The sequence below is a fragment of the Botrytis cinerea genome, chromosome 14 (assembly GCF_000143535.2).
Source record: "Botrytis cinerea B05.10 chromosome 14, complete sequence".
Lineage (NCBI taxonomy): Eukaryota > Fungi > Ascomycota > Leotiomycetes > Helotiales > Sclerotiniaceae > Botrytis > Botrytis cinerea.
Window position 1 is genome coordinate 692,506 of NC_037323.1, and position 20,175 is coordinate 712,680.

The following is a 20,175-nucleotide window of genomic DNA, read 5'->3' on the forward strand; positions in this document are numbered from 1 at the left end:
TATCTTATGATTCTCTTTCATTCTTTCCTTCCTTACGCCAATGTTGATGCAGAAGTGGAAGTGGAAGTATAAGTGGAAGTATAAGTGTGTTTATTCATTTCTTTGCACCCGGTGTATTGTTCACCAGATCATTCTATTGGCGTGCTATTCGAAGATTCACGTCGTTGCGCTTCCCCTGCTCCAATGTGTTTTCGAGCTAGCTTCCATCCGTCAGATTTGTTTTTGAAAACTTGTGGAGATTATGGCGGTCGGAAATTTCCCGTCGCGAGATGCACTGATACGTAGATCATCTTCGTTAATCGATATGGAAGTTATAGTGACTGTAAAGCTTAAACAGCTTGCAATGTCTAGTGATGGATTGATTGATTGATTGCGTGGGTTACGTTTGAATTTTTCATCGCATCCTGTCATCTGTGCGTGGCTGATTATATTCCTGGAACCACCATCTTTCCTCAACTTGTGGTCGCGTTGTAACTTGTGAGGATATCGTATTATTTGGAGTTTTCTCGGTGGGCGCGGCGGTGGCGAAGAAATTGCTGAGGAGTAGGTGTAAGAAAGTTGGTTCTTTGGTTTAGAGCTGGGGGATTGCTTTTGACTGGTTTGGTCTTTTGGAGTGAGATTTTTCGGGGGGGCAGAAGAGGATAGTGTTGATTTGTAAGGGTTTGCGTTTGGTGTTCTTTTTGGGTGGGATATGGGAGGGAGATATTTCGTAGCCTTCCGAAATGGAAAGGATGATATTACTCCTGGTCCTTACATCTTGTGTCGAAGTCGGATCTGCGAGCCTTGGAGGATTTATAACGATGGTAGCCTTTCGATGATGCTCTCGTTCACGTTAGTGGGCAGATTTGAGAAGAGAGAGTATATCTGTCTTCCCATCCTTCAATCCTGTAACATTTTGATGATTTCCTAACTTTACCAAATGCGCGTGGAAGCGCTCGACAACACAGAACTTTCTGACTATCTGAAACTGTGAGCTGCATTCTAGAAATTTTACGTAGTATTTAATCTGACGAGGCCGGAACACTACCATATTGCAAGGACGCATGTGCGAAACCAGACGAGTTCGTCGAGGGGCACAAGGAGAAATTTCACGAAGCGTTGTTCCTTTCATCAGGCTTTGCGCGGGAGATGGTACGCATTATCACTTTTACTTGAATATCATCTCCATCTCCAAATACACGAATTGCACGTGTTTTAAAAATCGCAGAACAAGCAAATAAGTCCACGTCAGAAGCACGCGATGGAGAACGGGAGCGCATCTATAGATACGGGAAGTAGCTTCTCTCCAACGTGTTCAAAGATGGAACTATAGTAGTACTTCCCGTTTGCGAAGGCGAGCCTGACAATCAAAAGAATCGGCCACTGTAAGTTCCCTCGTGATTGATTGTTGTTTTGGTCTCTGATGATTTGGTGGTAGTCCCTTCGGACTGTTGAGTGGTTATTCCCCTCTCTATTTACCACCAATCGCCGGCATTCCGTTTCAAAATGTATTTGCAAATTGGAGTTTGCACTATTCTGGCCAATTGCAGCCTGTGAAAGAATTCTCCATTTTCTACATAAGAAGGTATTTTATACAGCCACGGGATTGGATTTGTGTCTCTTCCTACTTCTTCTTCACTCTTTCTAGGTCTAGGTATCAAGTTGATTAACAATGTTTGATGCTTTTTTTTTTTTTTATCTTCGTCTTGCTTGCATCTGCTGTTTTTGTCGATATAGTCTCTTCTATAATGTAACTCTGACTAGGAATCGAGAATTTTCGTAGATTGGAATTCTCGAGTATTTGCATTTGCATTCAAACTTGTGCGATATCTTTTGAGTTTTGTGGCTATGGCTGGTGTTATGCGAGAGTTGTCTGTATCTTATGGTATGAGTGATGTTTTTTTTTTTGTTTTTCAAGTTCTTGCGTAGAATGATGGGACTTTCAAATACTTTATTTTAATGTTGCTGTTACTTTCTATAACCTCAATTGAGATATCTTCCTTCCACTCCTAGAATCAAACATCACCTTTTGCAAGTTGCGTATAAAGAAAGATAAGGGGAAAGTAGAACGCTGCTTTGAAGGAGCATTCGAGTCCGGTCTATTCGTAGAAATCATTCTATGGAAGAATAGATGGAGAATTTACTCAATGTTAATATTTTCAAGTCTCTCTTGGTCTGCAGGAGATATGTGTGGTATGATGTGGCAGCTAGACTAGCGGAAGTGAATTATTTGAATCTTTCGATACATGAAATCACCTAACGGCCGATTCTTCGAAATTTTGCTGACTATGCAACTGTTATCTTTTTTATCTCCCAGGTATTTCTGAATCACGTCGTCGGGCCCTGTTTTCTAACATCTTTATTAATATTGCATCGTCAAGACAAGTCGCACCGGACTGAAAATTAAGAAAAGAGAATATGGCAAAGCCTCATACTTCTGGTATGGTGGCAGAAACTTGCGAGACCTCTGTGTTCAATCAGCAGATATCGAGTAGCTTTGTTTCAAGACTATGTTTCGATATTCGTAGATCAATATACGAGCAAGTAGTCGTGGATCTCGGGCTCGTTTTGCACATTGCAGCGGCCGATGTACGGCCAGGGAGAAAAAAATCCAAAGCATTTCAAGCAAGTGCTTCTGTCTTGTATCGCTAGACCAAAAGATCATGTTAGCTTTGAACCTTGGATCAGCTGGAGATATGCACACATTGCCTGCATAGCTCTTTCTTGCTGGGGACTAGATGGTCCCTTTATTCATGCGGGAATAGTAAAAGCAACATGTCAATCGTGGAAGAAAACGGCGCTTAAATCATGGAATCTGATTTTGCTTCTCTTGAGTTGCAAGTACATGTAGACAATATGCCGTCATCATAAACTGAAAAGATAGTTTAACTGATGATGGTTGTGTCAGCCAGAAATTCTGAGTTCATCCATGTTGTTTACTCCTTGGCAACTTTTGATTTCATTGACACAATTCCTGGCAAAAGTTCCAGAGCTACAACTCAATCGCATTCGCTCTCTCCATCTTTGCTATGAAGTAAAACACCCGATTCTCACAGAGTTCCACACCGGGCCCTATGGCACCCCCGCCTACAGACGGCAACAAAAGAAAGACCTTAGGTTTTCAACAAGGTAAAGTGAAATGTTGGTTGATGTTTGCCGCAAACTCTCAAACATGAAAGGGCTGAGAGACTTATATGTCACCTTCTGCGATTCTACAGGTCGCGGCCCGGAGGTAGTCCTCTTGCGTTCTTTGTAGATTATCAAGAACGTTGAGAACTTTCAGGTGAATTTGCCATGGGCACTGGAACGTGCTGTTGGCACTTATCATGAAAACAAAACCCTACCATTTATTATTCGAGGGCCAGCATGGGAGGAAGATAATCCATTTCGAGCAGTTTACTTTCAGCGTAGAACGTTTAGATTATGGATGTATAAGCTTGGCCGTTTCTTGACACATCCATATCGTATGCTTCGATAAGACTGAATGGTATACACTGGATTCCATAACTACGGTAGCTAGTGTGGGACTACGTCTAAGATTTAAGATCTAAGCTTCTCTCTCATCTTCTTGACCGTTGACATGCGGGCTGAAGCGTTTTTTTTTTCGTAATGATCGATTGCACGTTTGGGAAAGGGGACGTGGAGTAGTAATTGCTTTCCAATCTGGGAATTGGCGAAGTTTAAAAGAGACTTCTGTACATACTAAGTACCTGCGAATCTATTCTTTTACGCAAATTTTTATACAAATGCCCCTGGCCACAGACCCAACATTGTCAGCACACCTATCATATAGTAGTAATTCTCTAGGCTCCAGCTCCCTCCAATGAGTCATCTGGGAGAATGTAATAGTATAAATGCAAGGAAACTCGTAGATGCAAACTAGTTGATGTCCAAAGGCAGATTCTACGAGTCATCTCTTTATCTGTTCTCCTTCGTCTTCTTTGCGGTTTCAGAATTTGTCATTATATAACGTGATACTTCATCAACAACAATGGATGAAAACAATCATATTCGCAAGCTCACCATGGATAACAGTGGATAAGGTCCTTTAAAGATTCCCGGTTTTGGTGATATATCTCTATTCAGCGAATTACCCAAAAACTTGCGATTCCACCTAAGATTAGATGATTGGGAAGAAGGGTGGGTACAAAAGCCCCGCCTGACAGCTCGGGAGCTGGCCATGATGAGTCTCACCAATTTCTTGACCGATATACCTGACTGGCACATAGGTAGTTTCAATGACAAAGATATCGCAATCTGGCACGAAATGGCTATGAAAAATCAACTGATAAGCGAGAAAGCTTGGGAGTGGTGTTTGGCTGAGTTGAGAGACAAGGCAAGGTTGTTCAGAACTACAAATCGTGTTCCTGCTTTGGATGCTGGAGCTTGTGTTTCCAAATCAGATATTAATGTACCTCAACCGCTCAAGAGAGAGCTGTGCACGGCTATTGGGGAATTGCGCGCCCAATTTGACAACAATGATTGGCAGATTTGTCGTTGGGATCAACAAGTTGTTAATCTTACAGACCCATCATTGTATCCGCTCGTTTACGGAAAGACGAAAGTTTTGCTGGACGGAGGAAAAGTTGGTCTGAATGGCTTTTCCAAGTCATATGGACAAGGTATCACTACAGAAATTCCGCGGGTCCACCCAAAGGGGAGCAATGTGGCAAGGGCCGCATACGGGTTGGAAAAATACGGCGTCCCCTTCTATTTGGATGAAAATCTCTACCGCTGGTCAACAAACTATCAATGGTTACCATGCGAGGTAAAGTTTGACGGAAATTCTGCTACCTCCGTGCGTATCACTTCCTACATCAACAATCTACATCCTGTCAAGAACAAAGCAATATACGGCATGATCGAACAGCTTATACAACTGGTTATAGAACCTTGGAATGATTGTTTGTTGAAAGGCGAGCACGGGCGTGTTCCCATCCGAATTAGAACATACGGCGCAGCAGATCAAGAGGAAGGACTAGGTAAATCTTTAGTACCAACCGAAAGTTCGGATGATGACGACCACAAACATCCTGAACCAGGAACTGCATTCACATATGAAGAATGGAAAGAAGGGAAGAATGGCAAGTCTATTGTCGATCAAGCTGTATGGAAAGGTATTCCAGCGCATGCATAGCGTTCAGAAGGAGTGCATGAGTGTATTGACACAGACCACGAATTCTACAGCATTTCTCTATAAGAGAGTTTTCGGGAAAAAGGACTGCAAGTTTTTGTGCAAATTGGGAGCATCGAATTAGGTAAATCGGATCATCCATTTTCTGGAAATGATTGGGATATTGATGGAACGCGGAGTGAGCACATTGCTGCTACATCTATATGTTTCTACGATGTGCAGAATATAGTGAACATGCAAATTTCTTTTCGACAGAAAACTTATGTGAGTGAGTCAGCATACAATCCTTTGAACGATGATCTTTTTGCGAGAACTTTCGGTATTGAGAAAGGTGGGCATTATGATGATGATGGATTTCATTCTGCTCCTGCGACTCAAGAATTGGGCTCCATAGCTGTGAAGGAGGAACGGCTACTAAGTTGGTCCAATGCGTTACAATGTAAAGTCGAACTTTACGAGAAGCATTCTTGCAGAACCGGGACATGCGAGATTCATTAAACTTATGTTGGTAGATCAACATTATCGAATTTGTTCGACCCAGAATGTGCCACCGCAAAGACATGATTGGTGGGCTAATGATGTCTTTGGAAAAGAAAATTTAGGAAGAAAATTGCCAAGGGAGCTATTGAACTTGGTTGATAAAGCTGTGGATGGATGGCCGATAGGAAGGGATGAGGCGGAGAAGGATCGGGAAAATTTACTTGAAGAACATCGCTGGGCGAAGGAAGCTGAGGTTCGTTTGGCAGGTGTTTGGTATGGGTGGTGTAATTGTGCTTGCCATACGTCGGGCTATTGTCGAGATCATTGAGTAGCATAACTATGTGTTTAGGTATAGTTGAGATGGATATTGACCGCAAAGCGACATCCTATTTTCTGTTGCATTCCGGGTCCATTGTAGAGAATTATATTGGGAGCATTGAAATAGTAATTTTAGCTGGCTGTTTTTTTGGAATCACTAGTAGGTGCATGAACTAACAGAAAACTACAAAAATTGACTTGGAATTATCCTTTGAAATATCCGTTTCTATATATTAAGAATTATGATAATGATTTATTAGAGATTGAACAATCAAAAAACAGATTCTGATATCAAATAAATGAAGAATGAAATAATAAAAAATATTGAAAGCTGAGGAGTGTTCCATCAGTCCATACACCCATTGGTGGGACCGTGAATGCGACCTGTTGACACCAAATGCTAGTTCTTCGCTTTCAATTTCTTCCCATCCGACAGCTTTCATCTGCCATTCATCATCAAAACTCACATAAATGCGATTTTGACAGCAAGCTGCAAATAATATCAGATACACAAGAGAATGCAAAAAACCAACCACAGCAATGAATATAGCTCTTACACACACAGCAATTGAATCACATATAGTCCCTTCAACAATGTTCCAATTGAAAACCCAGACACGAACTTGAGGCTATCGAGAAAAACTTACTATGTAGAACTACAAGATCGTGCATGTGGGGAGAATGTCTTCCATGAAAAACTGTCTCGGAATATCCGCAAAGCACAATTGACTAACCAAATAATCAATGATGCCAGAAATGTGACGTGCATTCAACTGCATTTGACAGCGTCTCCTTTTCAATCGGCAATAGCTTTTATGGAGATAATTGCAATAGGAAGCACTCGCTCCCATTGACAAGAAATATATTTTCTACTTTTCGGACTCGACGGTTCAATAAGGTTGCGGTATTTATTGCATTCCAAACGAAGTTTGTTGATCCGAGTTAACCTATTCAATCATAGCATAATTGGGAGTCAATTCTTGCTTTCAGATGGACTGATTGATCGAAACCCTCTATTTATTGTTCAAAGGGTCCAAGAGCTGTCTAATTGGTCAATGTCGATATCGATATCAACCACAGATCCACAATTAAATCCAAGCCAAGAGACCTCGGCATCGGTAAACACTTCCATCCCTCCTTATTACCCCAAATCTCACAAAACTTGAAGTGCATAATCTTCTTTCATCGGAATCCTGTGTTTCCTTACATCTCCATAATCTCAACATAGTTTCACATCTAGATTCTTCTACCCCTGATTATCAACAAAGCCGGCGCTACCGTCCGGAACGAAAGATTTCATTAATGATAGCGCGGAGATTGCTAAACTCCATTCCTGCTAGCATCGCTATCGACATCATCGTTTTGTTAGTTTGGAGGGTTCCCGTGTTTCTCCATAGCAAGTTCTGCTTATTTGCCTTCTAGAGCCATATCTTATTGGTGCTCTTTGCGGATTTAAAATAACTTTACTTCATCCTGTTTCTTTGGATTGGAATCTTCGGCCGAAAATAGAGTTTGGAAAAAAGTGGATTTCAGCACATCATCATACCAAGGCATTCGAAGTAGTGTCCTGAATTAGATCATTGAATACATATATCATGTCTACACCCACGAAGACTCCAACTTCTGTAGCTACAGATAGAATCCTCTCCCTTACAAACCACTTTAAAGACTCTTTGAATCCATCCGACGACTTACACAAAGCAAAAACAATGGCATCTTCATACAAATTTGAAGGATGGATGGCGTTAGATAAGGAGGCTGCCAAGGGAAATATGGTATGGCAAGAATTCGAGCCAAAGACTTGGACGGAGGATGACGTTGATATTAAAATTGCCTACTGCGGCATCTGTGGGTCTGATATTCATACATTGAGATCTGGATGGGTATGTACTTCTCGTCTTGAAATATGGAAGTAAGGAATAACGATTTGGCTGTAGGGCGCGACAAATTACCCAGCTTGCGTAGGACATGAGCTTGCTGGTACTGCTGTGAAAGTGGGAAAGAACGTAAAGCACATTAAGCTTGGTGATCGATGCGGTGTCGGTGCACAATCAAGCGCTTGTCTGAAACCTGAGTGTGAGGAATGTGCAAGCGGATTGGAAAACCATTGCACAAAAATGGTTGGAACTTATAACGGAGTTTATCCCGATGGTTCCAAATCCTACGGCGGTTATGCAGACTACTGCCGTGCTCCATCGCATTTTGTTGTCAAGATTCCTGATGGACTTTCCCTTGCCGAAGCAGCTCCTATGTTGTGCGGAGGTGTTACAACATGGACTCCCCTGGTCAACAACGGGGCCGGACCTGGAAAGCGAGTTGGAATAGTCGGTATCGGAGGCTTGGGTCATTTTGGTCTTTTGTGGGCAAAGGGTCTCGGCTGCAAAGAGGTTGTTGCAATCTCCCGATCAAGCGGAAAGAAAGACGATGCAGAGAAGATGGGTGCCACCAAATTCATTGCGACAGACGAAGACGAAAACTGGGCCAAGAAGAACGCTAGATCTCTTGACTTGATCGTCTGCACTGTCTCTAGCCCAAAGATGCCAATTGCTGGATATCTTTCATTGCTGAAAACCAAAGGTGAATTCATTCAGGTTGGAGCTCCAGAGGATGTCATCCCAGCTTTGAATATGTTCGCCTTCATTGGAAAGGGAGTAAAACTTGGAGGTAGTGCAATCGGTTCACCAAAGGAGATTAGTGAGATGTTGGAGTTCGCTGCCAAAAATAAAATCCATCCTTTTATTCAGGAGAGACCATTATCGGAGGCGAATCAAGCTGTTGTTGATATGGAGGATGGAAAAGCTCGTTACCGCTATGTTTTGGTTAATGAGAAGCATGCAAAGGAGTTGAAGCAATAGGCAAATTTGATGAATATGTATGAATGTATATATATGTATATAAAGAACAATTGAAATGATACACAGACAAGAGACAAACAGTATCTATGCGTATTTGGAAGCATTGTATAATCTCAGTTCAAGAATGATAAATGTACACAAGCAACAGTTGAAATGATAAATATGAAATAAGAGAGTATAAAGTCCACCAAGAAATATCAGTGTAATGTAATACGAAAATGACACTGAGTGTGTATGTTCCATTGCTCACGACATTCAGCCCAATGGGGCGTAATACTGACAACTGTTTTAGCAAACATTTGTATAAGCTCTAATAATCATTTAGACTTGTTCATATCATTTGGACTTAATCCTGTACTTTGAAAATCATCAACGAGGTTGATTATCTCTTCTCACCATTGGAGGTCAACAAGCCAAGGTATCAATCACATTCATGTCCAGATATTGATACCATGGGAGTGACAAAGCCTCTGAGATTGGGGAATACACTTTGCAAGAGATCGACTGGCACTGCTCCTGACAATAGGATGCTCAGTCGTGAAACTTCTTAAGCAGCCACTGGACAAGTAGTGGATGTATCAACTAGACTTGCAAGAAAATACTGTAAAGGGGTGTTCTTCGGCTCGGCTATTAGTTTATCCGAGCCCCACGCTAGTCTCAAAAAGTTAAGCTTGATTTGCAATTCTACGGCTTACACTTTTGCTTGTATGCTCTGGGCAACTTCTTTGAAAGGCGTCCTCCAGCTGGAATTATTTCTGTACCTTCATTAATCTCACCTTGAATTCTGAAACTTGAGCCTCAACACCAACAAAACTATTACCATCGTGCCACTCTCCGACTTTCTTCAACTAATCTGTGTATGATCTTTATGCCATTGTTTCTTTGTTCTTGAGGCCCTTTTTGGTCCTGGGGACGCGCCAATCTTTTGTTTGAGGCGACAGCTCTCAACTTTGCCTTTGCGACAATCCCAGCTACAACTCCGCAATCCACCAAACTTCCCATCTCAACTCGATTCGCATTCAGATAGCGGAGTTCAAATTAATACAACATGGCTGATTACGAAGAGGGATACGAATATGACGATTACGGAGAGGAGGATGCAGGTATCACGGCAGAGGACTGCTGGACGGTTATTTCTTCCTTCTTCGAAGCAAAAGGTCTAGTTTCGCAGCAACTCGATTCTTTCGATGAATTCGTCCAAACTACTATGCAAGAGCTTGTCGAAGAGAATTCGCAGCTCACGCTTGACCAAAACAATCCACCTTCGTCCCACGACAACCCTATCGCACTCCGTCGATATGAAATCAAGTTCGGCACCATTATGCTTTCTCGACCGGCTATGACCGAAGGTGATGGAAGTACACAAGTCATGTTACCACAAGAAGCTCGGTTGCGAAATCTCACGTATTCAAGTCCTCTTTACATAGAGATGACGAAGAGTACTCAAGTCGCCGTAGAGCGCCCTGTTCCTCTCAACGAGCTTGATGACGAACAAGAAGCAGAGATGGTGAATGGCGGAGAGCATCCTACACGATTAGTCTGGGAATATGAAGATGGTGACCCAGAAGGTCCTAAAGGTGCTCCACTTCCAGAGCAAGTTTACATCGGAAAATTGCCTATGATGTTGAAGTCGGAATTCTGTATATTGAAGGGTCTCGACGAAGACGAACTCTATGGATGGAACGAATGTCCTTACGATCAAGGAGGATATTTCATTATCAACGGAAGTGAGAAGGTCCTGATCGCCCAAGAGCGTAGTGCCGCCAACATTGTCCAGGTCTTCAAGAAGCCTGCGAACAGTGCAGTGTCATACTTGGCTGAAATTCGAAGTGCTCTCGAGAAGGGTTCGCGCCTTATCTCTTCTTTGCAAATCAAATTGTACGACAAAGGTGACAGCAATCGAGGAGGTTTTGGTAAAACTGTCAAGTCAACTTTACCGTATATCAAGGCAGACATCCCTATAGCCATCGTCTTTCGCGCGCTTGGTGTTGTATCTGACGAAGATATTTTGAACCATATTTGTTACGATCGAAATGATACTCAAATGCTCGAGATGTTGAAGCCATGTATTGAGGAAGCTTTCGTCATCCAAGATCGTGAAGTTGCCCTCGATTTCATTGGAAAGCGTGGTAACGGTACATCTTTGACTCGTGATAAGCGTATCAAATATGCCCGCGACATCATGCAGAAAGAGCTGCTTCCTCATATCTCTCAAAAGGAAGGTAGCGAAACCCGAAAGGCATTCTTCTTGGGTTACATGGTTCATAAGTTGCTTCAATGCGCTCTTGGTCGTCGGGAGACTGATGATCGAGATCATTTCGGAAAGAAGCGTTTGGATTTGGCTGGACCTTTACTTGCAAAGTTGTTCAGAAATCTGTTCCGCAGATTGACAACAGACGTGTACAGATACTTGCAACGTTGCGTGGAAAACAACCGAGAGTTTAATTTGACTTTGGGTGTGAAATCAACAACAATCACCAACGGTCTGAAATATTCTTTGGCCACAGGTAACTGGGGTGACCAGAAGAAGGCAGCAAGTTCTACCGCCGGAGTGTCTCAAGTGTTGAACAGATATACCTTTGCATCCACACTTTCTCATTTGCGCCGAACCAATACACCCATTGGACGTGATGGAAAGATCGCCAAACCTAGACAACTGCATAATACCCATTGGGGCTTGGTCTGTCCGGCAGAGACGCCCGAAGGACAAGCTTGTGGTTTGGTTAAAAATTTGGCTCTGATGTGTTACGTTACAGTCGGTACGCCAAGTGATCCAATCGTTGAGTTCATGATTCAACGAAATATGGAAGTATTGGAGGAGTATGAACCACTCCGAGCCCCCAATGCAACAAAGGTTTTCGTCAATGGTGTTTGGGTTGGTATTCATCGAGATCCTGCTCATTTGGTCAAATGTGTCCAAGATCTTCGTAGATCACACTTGATCTCTCATGAAGTTTCACTTATTCGAGAAATTCGTGATAGAGAATTCAAGATTTTCACAGATGCAGGACGAGTGTGCAGACCTCTATTGGTTATTGACAATGATCCTGACAGCGCAAACAAAGGTAACTTGGTGTTGAACAAGGATCACATTCGCCGTCTGGAGGATGATCAGTTGCTACCAGCAAACATGGATAAGGATGAGAAAGTAAGAAACGGATACTATGGATTCCAAGGTTTGATTAATGACGGTGTGGTTGAGTACCTGGATGCCGAGGAAGAAGAGACTGTCATGATTACAATGACACCTGAAGATCTGGACATCTCCCGACAGCTTCAGGCTGGTTACCAAATTCGTCCTGACGAAAGTGGTGATTTGAACAAGCGTGTTAAGGCACCTATCAATCCAACTGCCCATGTCTGGACTCATTGTGAAATTCATCCAAGTATGATCTTGGGTATCTGCGCAAGCATTATTCCCTTCCCGGATCACAATCAGGTAAGCTTTAAGTTCAATGACTTTATTCATTCAAGGCTAATTTTATTGCTACAAAGTCTCCTCGTAACTGTTATCAATCCGCTATGGGTAAACAAGCTATGGGAGTTTTCCTCACTAACTTTGATGTTCGCATGGATACTATGGCCAATATCTTATACTATCCTCAAAAGCCTCTCGCCACTACACGTTCTATGGAGTTCCTAAAGTTCAGAGAACTGCCTGCAGGTCAAAACGCCATTGTTGCTATCATGTGTTATTCTGGCTACAACCAAGAAGATTCCGTCATTATGAATCAAAGTAGTATCGATCGTGGATTGTTCCGAAGTTTGTTCTATCGAGCCTACACCGATCAAGAAAAGCGCATTGGTATGAACGTTGTTGAGCAATTCGAAAAGCCATATAGATCCGATACTCTTAAGCTCAAGCAGGGTACATACGATAAACTTGACGATGATGGAATAGTGGCTCCTGGTGTTCGTGTCACTGGTGCCGATATCATTATCGGAAAGACTGCACCAATTGCTCCTGACTCCGAGGAAATGGGTCAGCGCACAAAAGCTCATGTCAAGCGTGATGCGTCAACACCTCTTCGAAGCACCGAGAGTGGTCTTGTTGATCAAGTACTTATTACCACCAATGCCGAAGGTCTCCGATTTGTGAAGGTCAGAATGAGAACTACCAAAATTCCTCAAATTGGTGACAAATTTGCTTCGCGTCACGGACAGAAGGGTACGATCGGTATTACATATATGCAACAGGACATGCCATTCACTAGAGAGGGCGTAGTTCCAGATCTTATTATCAACCCCCACGCTATTCCATCTCGTATGACAATTGCACATTTGATCGAGTGTCAATTGAGTAAGGTTTCTACTCTGCGTGGACTTGAGGGTGATGCTACACCATTTACTGAAGTCACTGTCGATTCAGTTTCTAAACTTCTCCGTGCACACGGTTACCATTCCCGTGGTTTCGAAATCATGTACCATGGCCACACTGGTCGTAAGATGATGGCTCAAGTCTTCCTTGGTCCCACATATTATCAACGTTTGCGTCACATGGTCGACGACAAGATCCATGCACGTGCTAGAGGTCCCGTACAAATTCTAACCAGACAACCTGTGGAGGGTCGTGCTAGGGATGGTGGTCTTCGTTTTGGAGAGATGGAACGTGATTGTATGATTTCTCACGGTGCTAGTGCTTTCTTGAAGGAGAGATTGTTCGAGGTTTCGGATGCTTTCAGAGTTCATATCTGTGATATCTGTGGACTCATGACACCGATTGCGTAAGTCTATGTGCCATTTGAGAATGAGTTAAGCTGACTTAATTATAGCAAAATTAATACTGGTTCCTTCGAGTGCCGTCCTTGCAAGAACAAGACAAAGATTTCCCAAATTCACATCCCGTACGCTGCTAAATTACTTTTCCAAGAGTTAGCAGCAATGAATATTGCCACAAGAATGTTCACAAAGAGATCTGGCATTACGGTGCGCTGATTTTGTATGATCTAATTACGACTGGATGGGGGTAGACTATGATTTTCCTGGTAGGAGAAATCTTTGCATATCGTGGCGTTTGGGAGGGAAGAAAGATTGTGACCATCAAGGAGGGGCATTCAAATTATTTGCATAGGATGAAGAAGTTTGGTTGCGTTTCTCGTTCGCAGAAATATTCTGCCAGATATTCTACGTCATAGTTCTGGAGATGCACAGAAAAGCATTATATTGGGCGCACATCATGAAATTGGATGGTGCTGCTGTATCATATTAAGATTTTTCTTTATGCATAAAGAACAAGATAATAACTGATAATCCGATCGACGGTGTGACTTGATCTCTTTTGTTTTTGTGAAAGTTCTCTTCAACGTTCATATCGAAACTTCTTCATGGCCCATTTCTACAGGACTTAATATATCCCTCAGATCATGCCATCCGAGCCTACATGCGCCAATCATCGAACTAATTCTAGACATACTCTAGGAATCCCTCCGGGACTTCATTTTCATACTCATACATATTGATCCGTAATTTTTGTTGCCGCGTACCCAGGTTTGTAATATACACTTCCCTCTCGTTCATTCCTCAAACGAGTACCATAATTCTTAATCTCTAGACACAACACGTATACAAGTTTGAAGCCGCAGCGGTATATCACCTCGTAGTCCCGTCGCTAACATTCTGCACCTTCCTATATTCTTCTTCCATCGCCCGCTGCAAATCGAAATCTAACTGGCGCTCTTTTTTTATGCGCTGTTGTTCCATGTCTCGGATTACGCCTGCGTGCATTGCCTGTGTATCAATTTAGTATCTGTGCAGCTGGGACTGAAAACAGGACGGGGGGGGGATCAAGAGGCAGAACATACAGCTTTCTCGGCCGTCTGCGCATAATGTACGAAGACTATAGTGCTGGCGGCAAAGAGTGAAGTGCCGAAGAGGGTTAATTTTGCAGCGCGAGACATTGAGTTGATTTGTCGGGAACCCCTTATAAAGAATTGTGAGAAGTGACTCAAAATGTCTACAAATTTGTAATGTTCAGTGAGAACAAGACGAATATCTAAATTCTAGAATGGTGGAGTGATTTGAGAAGCTGCAATCGATGCGATAGGCGCAGACGGAAGTTGCCGGACAGGGGTCTCTACAGTGCACAGGAGAGCTTGTTGCTTCTGTTGGAGCTATCTAAGCTTGAACCACTCCAAATCCAACGTTAACTCTCCACTTTCTTCTTGCGCGACGCTGATAACGATTCGAAGACACGATTGATATTCGAAAGAGAAGATACCTTGAACTTATTGTATTGTTTGTGCAGAGAACAGTCGGTTTTGAAGATGGTATGTTTAGTCCGACGATTTGGTTCGGGGGTTATGTTAGACGGGCATGGATGGGATGGAGGTTGGTTTATGAGTGCTTTGCTAATTGTAAGATGATAGTCGGCACAGAATTCGGCGGGTATTCAGACGTTGCTTGATGTATGTTTGAGTTCTGAGATGATGAGGGGAGGGTGGAGATACTGATTGAGAGGTTAGGCAGAGAGAGATGCGCAGAAGATTGTTCAGAAAGGTGAGCTGGGTTTCTAGAATGTTGGTAAAGTTTGAGTTATATGCTAACGTTTCTATCTACAGCTAGAGAATGTAAGTTGATGTTTACGACGATACTATGTTTGCAGGATGGGACAATGCTGATAGAAATGCAGACCGCACAAAACGTGTAAAGGAAGCAAGAGACGAGGCAAAGAAAGAAATCGATGCGTATAGACAGGAGAAGGAAGATGAGTTCAAAAAGTTCGAGGCAGAGGTATGTTGTGTCTGGAGAATGGGGAGGGCACTCTAGTTGGGGTCGATTTGAGATACTAATATGTTGGATCTAGCACACGAGCGGCAACAAGAAGGCAGAAGAAGATGCCAACAAGGATTCTGAAAACCAGTTGAAGGAGATAAAGGAAGCAGGCAAGAAGGGGGAGAGTCAGGTTATATCGGATCTGTTGAAGGCAGTCTTCGATGTTAAGCCTGTTGCACCTGAACGTGTTGAAGGACCAAAATAAGGCACTCTATCTTGAGGTTATTAGGGAAAAGGGGTTGAGCGACGAGAAATTGTAAGGGGAGAGGGTTGTGGTAGTGAGGGCTATCATCAGTCTTCCGCCATGATGAGAGTTTTATTGAAGTTACGGTTGAAGTGAAGAGGCAATTGATGAGAACCTGTGTATAGACTAGCTTGCGATTCAACAACAAAGATATCCTCTGTTTCGAATGATGGTTCAGATGATGTGCCATTGTGCTCCAAATTCCACATTTACGAATCTCATACAATCTTGTGGATATTGATGCTGATATTGATGTTGATATTGATGTTGATCTCAACTTTACGTCTAGCCCGCTCCGCTCCTCAAGGCCAATCACATGTTTCCATCTACGTCACTAGTTTTACCAACAAAAATCCAGCCCCGCGAACACTATCAAGCACCTTCTTCCTTCCCACTCGACTCTTTTTCAAAATGGCAATGGTTTTTAGCCAAACTCAATGTATAATATCCCATTATGACATTTCAGGTCGCTCGTGTAGCATCGATAAGATGTCTATCTCACAATGTACCACGAGCCAAACGACCTATAATGCTTTCCTTCAATACCTCCCGCCCCCGTAAACTTTCTACTCGATCGACAGATTCCCTAATAAAAATATATCATTCAGCTATCCATACTTCACAGAAGCGTATTCCTCAAACACGCATTTCATTTATTTATGCAGCGGGAATCCATACGTCGAATGCCCGACAACATGACAAGGAAAAGGATATGAGAAATGCGGATCCGAAGGTTAGTGACATTGGAAGGGCGATTGAGGATGATTTCGCTACGATTAGAGATTGTTATGGTATTTTCCCTCGCATGGCTCTTCAATGTAATGTAAATCAAGGAATTAATGAGGTTAGCTACACCTAAACATCCAATTGTCCTTGCACACGGTCTCTTCGGTTTCGACGAAGTTCGCATCGCGGGTAGTCTTCTCCCCGCAGTTCAATATTGGCGCGGCATAACGAATGCTCTTCGCGCGAAGGGTATTGAAGTCATAATAGCCTCTGTGCCGGCTTCCGGCAGTATCGAAGAACGCGCCGCGGCATTAGGGGAAGATATTGCTGCGAAGGCGAATGGGAAGAGTGTTAATATTATTGCGCATAGTATGGGGGGATTAGATGCACGGTTTATGATATCGCGGTTGCAGCCGCCGAATGTGGAAGTGCTTAGTTTGACGACGATCGCAACGCCACATCGGGGGAGTGCGTTTGCGGATTACTGTTTCGATGAGAGTTGGTGGCATGGAATGATACCGGGGTTGATTAAGAAATTGAATGAGGTAGGGATTAGCACGGGGGCTTTTACACAGTTGACGAGGAAATATATTGGTGAGGAGTTTAATCCTAATACGCCGGATGATGAGAGTGTGCGCTATTTTAGCTACGGGGCGGCTTGCGATCCGAAGCTATGGAGTGCATTTCGTAAGAGTCATGGGATAGTGCAGAAAGTTGAGGGGCCGAATGATGGGTTGGTTAGTGTAGAGAGTAGTCGTTGGGGCACTTATAAGGGGACTTTAGTAGGAGTCAGTCATTTGGACCTGATTAATTGGACGAATAGGTTAAGGTGGTTAGTGTGGGAGTTGACGGGGAATGTGAGAAAGTTCAATGCAATTGCTTTTTATCTGGACATTGCAGATATGCTAGCGAAAGAGGGGCTTTAGATCGAGTTGGATGACTGGGATATCGCTTTGGAGTCTGGCTGGAATGTATCGACTGATTGGATTTTAGAGAGATGGCTGGATGGTAAATACATTGGAATAGAACAAATAGATTTAAAGTTCCTCGGATACAAAAATTAATACTCCTTTCCCCCTCTTCAGATTACTAGATTCATCCTCATCCTCAGTTCTTGCGCTCGCATCTATGAAAATAGTTACCTCGCTAATTATTGGATCCATCATCCATCCCATGAACAACCCCCCTTTTATCAATCATCCTATACCAATCACCCGAATTCAATTCTTACCCACCCTCCCATCTACAAATCCCAGCAAAGCGCATTAAACGCCTCTTCCAGGCATCACATGAATCATCCATCAGGACCGGATGTTATTATACTTATTGGCTATGACACAGCCCCTGGTAGATACGTTATTGTGCATCGTCCTAATATAGCCAGAAGAAAACCAAACAGAGTAATATATATGTTTTCTAGAAGACAAATAAAAACAGTCTCTCAAAATCATATAGCATCCCACGGAATACTTACCCCGTAGTCAAAAAAAAAAAAAAAAAAAAAAAAAAAAAAAAAACGAAGCGACATACGCTATCTTTTCCCCCTAACTATCTGTTTTCCATCCACGTACTGCATTCCGCTACTCAGGATTCAGAAAGACCAAAAAGTTGAAAGGGGGGATATCCGAGCTTGACAAATAGGTTAGCTAGCGAGCTGTTTGTGACGACCATTATGAATTTTCCGAGTGGCAAGAGGATGTACATCATATAATCATCGATATAAAATGTGAGAACTCGAAAAAGTCAAGTCATCTTTAAAGAATATAACGATCGTATTGCCAAACTATGTACGTCCCTTCCTCTCTCCACCCATTCATTGATGCATTCATTCACCAAAAACTACCTATCCATAAGAATAAAAACAACTTCATTCGACAAACCACCCTGCATCTCGTAAATCCCTGTCCCGTCATCTCCACACACCTTTTGAGCTTCTCATCAGAACTCTCCAGCTTGTTCGGTCGCTCGCTAGCTCGTTTACAAAGCCAAAGTAGCACCTGCAGAGCCTACAACAGCGGCAACGACACTTCCGCTACCTAACAAGGAGTATGAGTATGGGAGGGAGGTGGTGGTCAATTTGCCGACTGGGGCTGTGTTGGCGTATCCACCGAGGTCGTTGTCGAATGCGTTGGCGTATCTGTTATTTTTGTGTTAGTGTGTTCGGCGAGGAGGTAGGGAGAAGGGAGAGAGAAAGTAAAACATACCCGGTGTCATCACTGTAAAGCGCGGCGATTGGCTCACTGACATTCTTGAAAACGTTGCTTTGGACCAAGATTTGGGCACCGTCTCTGGTGTCAATACCGGTGTTGGCGTTCAAGAAGTAGCTGTTGAATACGTGGCCAGTTCCGAATCTGAAAGATGGAGTGCGAGATCCGATGTTAGACCAGTAGTTGTTGTGTTGGGTAACGGTGAGATGTCCGGTATCTTCAGCAGCGTTGTTGTCAGAGTGGCCGATGAGAGAAGCCTTGAAGTGGTCGTGAATGTATGAGTTGGAGATGGTGACCCAGTCGGAGGCGTGGGTGACGTCGATGAGACCATCGTAGTAGTCTTTGCCGTTGTTGAGATCAGAGGAGACATCGCTGGGAAATAAGTTAGTTTTCACTTTTGTTCTAGAGTTTTGGAAGTACGAACACATGATCAATCCAAACATTCTTTGCTGCTTGGATACCAATAGCATCGCCATTGGCAGCCAGAACCTTCTGACTAATGATATTTCTCACAATGACGTTTGTGGATTTGTTGATATAGAGACCAATTCCAATGAGTGCTAGAAAGTCATTAGTGCTGTCTAGATCTTTTTTTGCAAGGAGAGAACATACTAGCTCCTTTCTTTCCAATGATTGTCTTGTTGGATCCAACTCTGACTTTGACAGAACCAGAGATGGTACCGCTAACGACAATGACTCTTGCAACTTCGTCGTTGGTTACTGCTGCTGTGAATTGAGCAAGTGTAGAAACGGTGGTGGTAGCGCCGCCGGCTCCTCCTTTGGTTCTGCAAAATTGTTAGAAAAGGCACAAAGGCGATTTCGAGGAATCACTTACCCGCCGTTTTGGGTTGCAAAGCCGGTAGTGGCAACATCGGTGATAGTAGCTCTCTTAGCGATGTTTGCACGCTCAGCAATAGCATCACCTTCAGTTGGTGTTGGAGCAGCAGAGACGAACTGCGCAAGGACTGCGAGTCCTGTGGAGAGAATGGAGAGCTTCATTTTTTTTTGGATATTCAAAAAGTTCGTTGCGGGAGATCGATTCAAAAGATTGATTGTAGAGCTGTCAACTTCGTTCTTTGCCTTGAGTTGAGTGAGTTGTGAAGAATGAGAATCTCGTGGAATTTGGTTCTCCTTTATATACTTTTGATTTCTCGTTCAACCCCCATATCGTCAAACGAGATTTGAGTCCATTCAACGTCAGTACAACCGCAGCCGTGCAAATCTTCACGGAAAACGTTCAGCACGGAAAACATATCCAGCGACGCTCATCAAATTTGCTCACGATCGACGGCGCTTCCTGACAACACTCGATTCCACGAATGAAGAATCTCTCCTCATCACAATACGACAACAACACACCTCTCTCTTGTTTGATTCAGCAAAGTCAAACACAACATCGAGCGAGCCAAGAAAGTGCGCATCAAGGTATCTTTGTACATGCCAAGCAACATAGATGAGGCT

The 20,175-nt window shown here is 43.1% G+C and overlaps 7 protein-coding genes across 8 annotated transcripts; 5 read left to right on the forward strand and 2 right to left on the reverse strand.

Moving 5' to 3' along the window:
• Positions 1-4,118: 4,118 nt before the first annotated feature.
• Positions 4,119-6,029, forward strand: BCIN_14g01570 (hypothetical protein). 2 transcript variants are annotated; one of them, XM_024697030.1, is made up of 2 exons: positions 4,119-5,096; positions 5,181-6,029. In XM_024697030.1, exons 1-2 carry the CDS (start codon positions 4,160-4,162, stop codon positions 5,609-5,611), a joined length of 1,368 nt encoding a protein of 455 aa, XP_024552844.1. In that variant the 5' UTR covers positions 4,119-4,159; the 3' UTR covers positions 5,612-6,029. The 2 variants fall into 2 exon arrangements, with proteins under 2 accessions (XP_024552844.1, XP_001552825.2); XM_001552775.2 differs by having other exon boundaries at positions 4,119-6,029.
• A 1,520-nt stretch (positions 6,030-7,549) lies between these two features.
• On the forward strand, positions 7,550-8,835 carry BCIN_14g01580 (hypothetical protein). Its single transcript, XM_001552773.2, has 2 exons — positions 7,550-7,794; positions 7,849-8,835. Exons 1-2 carry the CDS (start codon positions 7,621-7,623, stop codon positions 8,764-8,766), a joined length of 1,092 nt encoding a protein of 363 aa, XP_001552823.2. The 5' UTR covers positions 7,550-7,620; the 3' UTR covers positions 8,767-8,835.
• A 688-nt stretch (positions 8,836-9,523) lies between these two features.
• Bcrpb2 lies at positions 9,524-14,021 on the forward strand. Its single transcript, XM_024697031.1, has 3 exons — positions 9,524-12,205; positions 12,262-13,490; positions 13,539-14,021. The coding sequence occupies exons 1-3, from the start codon at positions 9,815-9,817 to the stop codon at positions 13,699-13,701; spliced, it is 3,783 nt and encodes a 1,260-aa protein (XP_024552845.1). The 5' UTR covers positions 9,524-9,814; the 3' UTR covers positions 13,702-14,021.
• Positions 14,022-14,204: 183 nt separating this feature from the next.
• On the reverse strand, positions 14,205-14,712 carry BCIN_14g01600 (hypothetical protein). The gene is made up of 2 exons (XM_001552771.2): positions 14,568-14,712; positions 14,205-14,493 (listed from the first exon to the last, which is right to left on the reverse strand). The coding sequence occupies exons 1-2, from the start codon at positions 14,661-14,663 to the stop codon at positions 14,356-14,358; spliced, it is 234 nt and encodes a 77-aa protein (XP_001552821.1). The 5' UTR covers positions 14,664-14,712; the 3' UTR covers positions 14,205-14,355.
• Positions 14,713-14,929: 217 nt separating this feature from the next.
• Bcvma10 lies at positions 14,930-15,940 on the forward strand. The gene is made up of 6 exons (XM_024697032.1): positions 14,930-15,032; positions 15,132-15,170; positions 15,228-15,261; positions 15,324-15,332; positions 15,395-15,495; positions 15,569-15,940. Exons 1-6 carry the CDS (start codon positions 15,030-15,032, stop codon positions 15,740-15,742), a joined length of 360 nt encoding a protein of 119 aa, XP_024552846.1. The 5' UTR covers positions 14,930-15,029; the 3' UTR covers positions 15,743-15,940.
• Positions 15,941-16,194: 254 nt separating this feature from the next.
• Positions 16,195-17,567, forward strand: Bctgl2. The gene is made up of 2 exons (XM_024697033.1): positions 16,195-16,572; positions 16,631-17,567. The coding sequence occupies exons 1-2, from the start codon at positions 16,236-16,238 to the stop codon at positions 17,431-17,433; spliced, it is 1,140 nt and encodes a 379-aa protein (XP_024552847.1). The 5' UTR covers positions 16,195-16,235; the 3' UTR covers positions 17,434-17,567.
• Positions 17,568-18,283: 716 nt separating this feature from the next.
• Positions 18,284-19,942, reverse strand: BCIN_14g01630 (hypothetical protein). The gene is made up of 5 exons (XM_024697034.1): positions 19,550-19,942; positions 19,327-19,499; positions 19,139-19,274; positions 18,712-19,086; positions 18,284-18,644 (listed from the first exon to the last, which is right to left on the reverse strand). Exons 1-5 carry the CDS (start codon positions 19,711-19,713, stop codon positions 18,485-18,487), a joined length of 1,008 nt encoding a protein of 335 aa, XP_024552848.1. The 5' UTR covers positions 19,714-19,942; the 3' UTR covers positions 18,284-18,484.
• Positions 19,943-20,175: the final 233 nt, after the last annotated feature.

Coding starts and splice junctions, on each gene's coding strand:
- BCIN_14g01570 (XM_024697030.1), top strand. CDS start 4,160: ATGATGAGTCTCACCAATTTCTTGACCGATATACCTGACTGGCACATA. Junction 5,097..5,180: donor CGATCAAGCTGTATGGAAAG/GTATTCCAGCGC, acceptor TTTCTCTATAAG/AGAGTTTTCGGGAAAAAGGA.
- BCIN_14g01580 (XM_001552773.2), top strand. CDS start 7,621: ATGGCATCTTCATACAAATTTGAAGGATGGATGGCGTTAGATAAGGAG. Junction 7,795..7,848: donor ATACATTGAGATCTGGATGG/GTATGTACTTCT, acceptor ATTTGGCTGTAG/GGCGCGACAAATTACCCAGC.
- Bcrpb2 (XM_024697031.1), top strand. CDS start 9,815: ATGGCTGATTACGAAGAGGGATACGAATATGACGATTACGGAGAGGAG. Junction 12,206..12,261: donor CCTTCCCGGATCACAATCAG/GTAAGCTTTAAG, acceptor ATTGCTACAAAG/TCTCCTCGTAACTGTTATCA. Junction 13,491..13,538: donor GGACTCATGACACCGATTGC/GTAAGTCTATGT, acceptor ACTTAATTATAG/CAAAATTAATACTGGTTCCT.
- BCIN_14g01600 (XM_001552771.2), bottom strand. CDS start 14,663: ATGTCTCGCGCTGCAAAATTAACCCTCTTCGGCACTTCACTCTTTGCC. Junction 14,494..14,567: donor CGCAGACGGCCGAGAAAGCT/GTATGTTCTGCC, acceptor ATTGATACACAG/GCAATGCACGCAGGCGTAAT.
- Bcvma10 (XM_024697032.1), top strand. Junction 15,171..15,227: donor GTATTCAGACGTTGCTTGAT/GTATGTTTGAGT, acceptor TTGAGAGGTTAG/GCAGAGAGAGATGCGCAGAA. Junction 15,496..15,568: donor TCAAAAAGTTCGAGGCAGAG/GTATGTTGTGTC, acceptor TGTTGGATCTAG/CACACGAGCGGCAACAAGAA.
- Bctgl2 (XM_024697033.1), top strand. CDS start 16,236: ATGACATTTCAGGTCGCTCGTGTAGCATCGATAAGATGTCTATCTCAC. Junction 16,573..16,630: donor TACGATTAGAGATTGTTATG/GTATTTTCCCTC, acceptor TAATGAGGTTAG/CTACACCTAAACATCCAATT.
- BCIN_14g01630 (XM_024697034.1), bottom strand. CDS start 19,713: ATGAAGCTCTCCATTCTCTCCACAGGACTCGCAGTCCTTGCGCAGTTC. Junction 19,087..19,138: donor AATGTTTGGATTGATCATGT/GTTCGTACTTCC, acceptor CTTATTTCCCAG/CGATGTCTCCTCTGATCTCA. Junction 18,645..18,711: donor CTTTACAGTGATGACACCGG/GTATGTTTTACT, acceptor CAAAAATAACAG/ATACGCCAACGCATTCGACA.